The following is a 7,347-nucleotide window of genomic DNA, read 5'->3' as shown; positions in this document are numbered from 1 at the left end:
ACCCTTGGTACAGGGACCCTCTATCCACAACCCGAGGACGCGTTCGGTGGCTTTGTCATAGGCCCTTCGGTTTGATTCTAGAGGAATCAAAACCGAACCGAACGAATATACATATAATAATAAATTACTTTTAATATATCTTTATACATTTTTCAATTTATTTATTCATTTTATTGATTATTATATTCAATTTTTAGATTCAAAAAAATATTTACAATTCATATAATAGCACACGCGTAAAATAATTAAATGTAAATGTATTCAAATTAACGTCAAAATCACGGGCTACCTCAACCGGAGCATCTGCAAGAAGATCATTCACCCCTTTTACAGGCAACGACACAGAAGGCACTATTTTTGTTTTGAAAAAATTTCGCGGACCGCGTAAATAATCCTTCGCCTGAAAACGTAGAATGCATAGTCAATAACCGCTTTTATGGATTTCTCTGTAGGTTATTTTCGTCAAAAGAGGATTTGACACCGCTTCTAACCACAACATACTCGGCTTTGCGTCCTTCGGAAATTGACGATGCTTCACGTGACGCGACGATTGACACCCGGGAACAACACACCTCCGCTTGTTTAAATTTATAGCCATCGGATTCATTTTTGCAAATAAAATATATACTTTGGCACCGTTTGACACTTTGAATTTTCAAACCTTCAAATTCAATCACCTGTGCCGACACGCAGCGCCATAGTTGGCCGCAACTTGCACTATGCCTGAAATAATAATCATAATTCTTCATATTCGCCCATCAGAGTTGAGAGGGCCTGAACTTCATATCATGTTTCATTGATGAATACAATGATACTAAACTAATTAATTGGTCTCATAGCACAGCCCCGCAAAAAAACAAGTGCCTTGATCTAGAAACGAGACCCATAATTATCTATAGATTTTGACAAGCTGATCACGAATCTGAATGCTGCTTCATCACGTTGTCCTTAGTTTTCACATAACTTCAAAATTTTCTAATTTTGAGAAAAATTGTTTATTTCGTATGTGATTTTTTTTATTTGAAAGTAAGCAAGAACTATAGTTTGACGTTTGTTGTGCTGAATTTTTTGGGACGTCCATTTATTAAGGGCATGTTATACTTAGAAAATTATCAATTTTACCAGTTTTAGGTTCTCCGGCTTTTTTCTAGAATAGTAAATATTTCGTCTTAAAAATTTGGGAAATTACCGTGAACGTAGTAACGGGCGTCCCTGCACACTTTTTGTAGGTCAATTCCAAGAAATTTTGATTTTGCTAAAAACGTGTGTATATTTCGAGGTTATGTGTTACAATTCTCCCGAGCGTTACTTCCGAACTACACAATATTTTTGGCCGAAAACTTTGGACTTACAAATAAACATAGTAACTAATGTCCCGGAATTAACCTTGTTTGTAGGCAATCAAAAAAGTTTATTTCATCAAAAAATTTCCAAATTATCGGAATGACAGAGCTGAAAAACGACCCTAACACAATAAAAGTTTTTTGCTATTATCCCTCAAAAAAGTGTCCGGGGACGTCCGTTATGATATTTTATAAAATCTCCGAATTCAGTTCTTAAAAAATTTTTATTTTTGTTGAAAAAAAGCCGGGGGGACTGTACCCGATTGACCACATGACGAAGTTTAATGACTGCAGGAAACTACCGAAAAGGCCGAAAATCATGTTATTTCGAACTTCGACTTTACAATAACTACCTTATGATACAACACCGTGAAATTTCTTCATTCTCACTGATAACTGCAAAAGAATCTTATTCCTATCAGTTGATCACTCGCGCTTCTGTCCGAAGTTTAAAGGGCGTCAACTAGACAGTACCATAACGATCCTTGTGCAGCAGTTCCTAGCTTAAGACCACTTTTTTGTGGGGCTGTGTAGTGATTTGTTTATACAGGTCAGCCTTTTGGATCCTCCTCGTCCAATGGTTCTTGAGGCCGTCCGCAAATGTCGAACAGCCGGGATCAAGGTGATCATGGTGACTGGAGATCATCCCGTAACCGCGATGGCGATAGCTAAGAAAGTCGGGATCATCAGCGAAGGCCACGAACCCAAATACGACAAAGCAGTCGGACGCAAAAAGTCCATTTCTCTTATCGCAGACGTGGAAGCCGAAGCAATTGTCGTTACCGGCTCAGAACTTCGAAACATGGACCCTGTCGAAATAGATGACATTGTCAGCAAATATGAGGAAATTGTCTTTGCAAGAACTTCACCACAGCAAAAGCTCCTCATAGTCGAAAGTTGCCAGCGACTTGGAGAAATTGTAGCCGTGACTGGAGACGGAGTCAATGACGCTCCAGCTTTGAGGAAAGCAGACATCGGTGTTGCAATGGGCATTGCAGGATCGGACGTTGCAAAAAATGCTGCCGATATGATTCTCATGGATGACAATTTTGCAACTATCGTGATAGGAATTGAAGAAGGAAGGCTAATTTTTGATAATTTGAAGAAATCGATCGCTTATACTTTAACTTCAAGCGTTCCTGAGATGCTACCGATGCTTGCAAGTATTCTGTTCTCAATTCCACTACCTTTTGTTATTGAACTTGTACTTTGTGTGGATATTGGGACAGACCTCCTTCCGGCGATTGCACTCGCGTATGAGAAAGCAGAGTCCGATATTATGCATAGGGCTCCTAGGAATCCAATGCGAGATAAACTTGTCAATAGAAGACTAATTTCAATGGCCTATGGACAAATCGGCATGACTCAGTCCATTGCTGGGTTCTATACGTATTTTACGATTCTTTTGTCTCATGGGTTTAAGCCGCAACATTTGTTTGGATTAAGGCAGGACTGGGAAAACAGTGCGATTAATGACCTAAAGGTACTAAAAACCGAAATTTCCTGACCGCTTATATTTCTTCATGTTAAACATTTTATGTTAAACACTTTCAGAGTATATTTTTGAGTTATTCTACTTAATTAAATAATTTTGAGGCACATTTACATTCCCCAAATTTCATTACACTCAGTCTGATTTCACCGAAAAAGAAGTTACAAACATAATTCGTATTTACACGAAATGCAATGTTACCTCATTTTTATTTGTTGGAGAGTTATCAGTCCTAATATTCGTTTAACCAAATTAGTGTTTGTCATAATTTCCACTGGATTAAATCATCATGTCACCTAAATATTATTTCGAAGTGTCTAAAGTCTCTAAACTCCCCTATTCTTGCGTAAATTTAGACACTTCGAAATAAAATTTAGGTGACATGATGAATCAATAAAGTGGGAATTATGAAAAACGCTAACAAAGTTCTGAGAAAATTCAAATTTAATATATGAAAAATCATTTTTTTTTATATACAAATTATTAACAAAATTTTATAGTCAATTCGTCAAATAGAGTCAAAGAATCAGTTACTCAGTCTAAAAAGAAAAAAATGGACTATTTTAAGTACGGTCAGTTTTTCTTGCATAGTTCTGAATTTCACAAACATAACATTATTTTCGTACTGAAAGAATGTTTCATAGTAGATGTTTTCAAAATTTTTCTATCTTTTGATAGCGAAAACTAAAGACAACCTTATTTTAAAATTAAAAAACCAACTGTTTTGAAAAAAATACCTTCTTTTTTTGTTATTGAACTTAACTGTTTTTGAGCAAAATTTGATCACTTAATGTTTCTTCTCTTTGGTTAAAAATTTGCCTTTCATTTGTTTTGGTTTATTTTTTATCAAAAACTGATCTTTTTTATTTTAAACATTACATGTATTATTCACAATTCGTTCTTTTTGGTTGAATTCAATAGCTTTTAATTTTAAATATTTTTTATTTTAATATCAACTAAAAATTCATATTTTTGGTTGATAACTCATTTCTAGTTTGAAAATTTAACTAATTTTTTTCAAATTCTTTTTTTTCATTGCAAATTCATTTATTTTGGTTAAAACTTGATTATACTTCGTCAAAGATATTTTTTTTTTGTTAAATATTAATTTTTTAGTTAAAAAATCAACTTTTTTTATCGAAAAATAATTACTTTGTTTGAAAATTCATCTTTTTTGGTAGAAAATTTATTCATATTGGTTGAGAATTTAAGTATTTTGTTCAAATCTCCTTGTTTTGGTTCCAAATTATTTTTTTAAAACTAGAATTGAACTATTTCATCTTTGCTTAGATTCCTGTATGGAAAAAATTTGTTGTTGGAAATTTATTTTTGAACTTAAAAATTGAGTACCTAATTTAATATTTGTCTTTTCGGTTTAAATTTAACTGTAATATTTTTGGTTGAAAATTAATTTTTTATCACAAAATTTAAATATTCAATTTTTGGTTGAAAATTTTTTCTTGTTTAATTGAAAATTCGCTTCCTTTGCTGGAAATAGTATATATTCTTGAAAGTTTACTTTTTTAATCTGAAAATTTAAATATTCCATTTTAGGTGGGAAATTAATTTTTCAGCTGAAAATTTAACAAATTAACCATAAACTATTATTAATAATATGTATTAGAAAAGCTATTTTTGATTGATTAAATTTGGTTATATGAAATTTTTACGAAAATAAAAATTTAAGCGATATAATGATAATTCAGTAAAATTTCAAGTGGATATCATAACCCATGGCAATATGGTGAAGTGAATATTGAATTCAGTGTTTATTCGGAGAAATAATTATTATGCAAATGTCATTATGTAAAATGCAAATTAATTTTAACGGAAATTAAGGAAAAGTAAATTGATAAAAAATAGCATTTCGGATCAATATAACTTATGTTAAATGTAAATTATAGGTTAAATTGCATTTCGGCAACCTACGAGTATTTGGTTGAAAGTTTAATCTCTTTTGTTTGAGGATTTAAAATATTTGGTTGAAAATCCATATATTTGGGCTGAATTCAACTGTTATTGGTATAAAATTAAAAATCCTTTTTGGTTGAAATATTAAATATCACGTTTTTCGTTGAGAATTCATCCATTTTGGTTGAAAATCAAACTACTTGGTTGGAAGTGGAACTATTTAATTGTTTTATCTGAAAATTATCACTCAATTATTTGGTTCAAAATTTATGTAATTTATTGAAAATTCGAATTTTTGGGAATGACTAGTTCCTCTTTTTGGTTGAAAATTAAAATATTTGTTGTTGTAGAAAATGTATTTTGTCAGTTGGAAATTCATATATTTAGTTAAAAATTAAAATTTTTTTAGTTGACGATTGATCATTTTCGTTAAAAAGTCACTTTAATTATTCCATTTTTCGTAGAAAATGTACCTTTTTTAATAGAAAATTCAACTTTTGGGTGACAAATTTCACTATTTGGTCAAAAATTCATATTTTTGGTTAAAAATTCATGACTATGATTAGAAAATAATTCCTTTGCCTGAAGAATCGTTTCTTTTTAGTGGAAACTTTATATTTTTAGTTGAAAATTAATTCATTTTTTTGAAAACTCGTTTTTTGTTTTGCGTAAAATTGACTTTTCTAACTGCAAATTAAACTAATTCTAGTTTTGGTTTGTAATTTTTTTTTTAGTAAAAATTTATATATTTTATTGAAACTGTATCTTTTCTTGGTATAAAATTCATCTTTTGTGGTAAAAATGAATTATTTGGTTGAAAATTCATTTTTTTGTTTGAAAATTGATTCTTTTAACTAAAAATTTAATTCTATTATGAGTTGAAATATATATATATATTTCTTTTTTTTTTAACATTTCGACTATTCTAATTATAGTTGAAAATTGATCTTTTTGAGATGAAAATTAATGTACTTTGTTGAAAATGAGTCTTTTTGGTAGAAAATTAAACTTTTGAGTTGGAAATTCAACTATTTAGTTAAAAATTCATATTGTTGATTCAAGATTCATCATTTTAGTAAAAAATTCATTTCTTAAGTTGAAAATTTATCTTTTTGATTTGAAAACTCAACCAAAAAAGTGTTTAAAATGTATTTAGAAACAAAATTTGTATGCATTAATATTATAATTTTTTTAGGCGTATGGTTGGTTTTATACCTACAAGAATTTAGAAATTGGGATAATAGCAATCCTGAATAAGGCACTATTTAATGTGAATAATATGTTTTTTGTTACTTTGACTTCTTTTAACTTTTAAATTAAGCACCCTTTCCAATGTAGAGCGATAAATTTTGCCGACAACTTTAAATAGTTTAATCATTATTAATAAAGATAGAAAATACGATTTTTTAAATCCTAATTCAAAATGCTTATAAATAATGCTCAATAATTTTTCCGAGCACTTTAGCTCTCTAGAACACTATTCCAGCTGAGTTTTGGTCGATTTCTGATAACGTATACTACCACCTCTTGCAGGAAAGCGAGCAACATATATACTCTATTGCCGGAGAGATAACCTGCAGAAAAAGGAAAAAAATCGCTTGTGCAGGTTTTGAGAAAACTCTTCTTTTTTTGAAGAGGTTAATTAACATATTTTTATAAAAATAATTTGACCGTTGCATTTTATTGGATCGAACCATTCAGTGTGGCATCCAAAAAAGGGCTGCAGGTGCTGAACATCTTACGAGAACGGAAAGCCTTCAATATTTTTGAAAAATGGTGAAAAGCGTAGAAAAAAATTAGTTTTTTGTAATAGCCCCATTCCTGCTGCTAAATAATTAATTGAAGACTTGATTTTCAGTAGATCTAAAAAAAATCTACTCAAAATCAGGTCTTCTTCAATTTAGAAGTTTTCTTCAATTTAGCAATTTTTACCAGATGTGCATAGAAAGTAAGTTATTTCCCCAAAACTATGTAAATAATTTTTTCATTCAAATTATTTGCTTAATATCGAATCATTTTCACTTTAATCCTTATATAAGTGCTTGAGACATAGGATAAACCGGAATAAGGCAATTTTCAAAAAACTGATTCTTTCCCACGTTTTGCACCATTTTTCAAAAATATTAAAAGGATTTCAGTTCTCGTAAGATGTTCAGCACCTGCAGTCTTTTTTCGGATGCCAGGCTGAATGGTTCGAGCCAATACAATTCCACTTTCAAACTATCTTTATTAAAATATGTTGATTAACCTCTTTAAACAAATAAAAACAAGTTTTATCAAGAACGGCCCAAGCGATTTTATGCTTTTTGTTAGTCGAGGCACACCGTGGTCAAAGAAGGAGTTTCCTAGATGAAAGTGTCCAATATTGAAGTAGGCACTCCATTTGTTATGACGTTTAGGCCTCCACTCTATGTAACAGAACGGCCGGATCTCGGAATGGCCGAAATGAGGCATTGACCATTCAGAAACGTTCCGCGGAAACAGTGTCATTCTCACGCCGAACTACCAGGTGTATACATATGAAACCGGTATTGCCATCTAGCGGCCAGTAGGCACACTTGTAGGCACTGTCGGAACTTACCATTTGTGCTAATTGGCGTA

General features: G+C 31.3%; 2 protein-coding genes across 5 annotated transcripts in view; one reads left to right on the top strand and one right to left on the bottom strand.

The window, feature by feature from the left end:
- Positions 1–7,347, bottom strand: part of LOC117171330 (dual specificity mitogen-activated protein kinase kinase dSOR1) — a 64,936-nt gene that overhangs the window by 25,388 nt on the left and 32,201 nt on the right. The window lies entirely within an intron of this gene.
- LOC117171320 (sodium/potassium-transporting ATPase subunit alpha-like) overlaps positions 1–7,347 on the top strand; it is an 18,241-nt gene that overhangs the window by 8,006 nt on the left and 2,888 nt on the right. For both annotated transcript variants that reach the window (XM_033358532.1, XM_033358523.1), the window contains exon 2: positions 1,894–2,826. In XM_033358532.1, the coding sequence (XP_033214423.1) occupies positions 1,921–2,826 (906 nt within the window). In that variant the 5' untranslated portion in view covers positions 1,894–1,920. The remainder of the gene's footprint in view (positions 1–1,893; positions 2,827–7,347) is intronic.

This window comes from Belonocnema kinseyi, chromosome 1 (genome assembly GCF_010883055.1).
Source record: "Belonocnema kinseyi isolate 2016_QV_RU_SX_M_011 chromosome 1, B_treatae_v1, whole genome shotgun sequence".
Taxonomy (NCBI): domain Eukaryota; kingdom Metazoa; phylum Arthropoda; class Insecta; order Hymenoptera; family Cynipidae; genus Belonocnema; species Belonocnema kinseyi.
The sequence above is the reverse complement of the archived record's forward strand: the minus strand, read 5'-3'. Positions and strand labels throughout refer to the sequence as shown.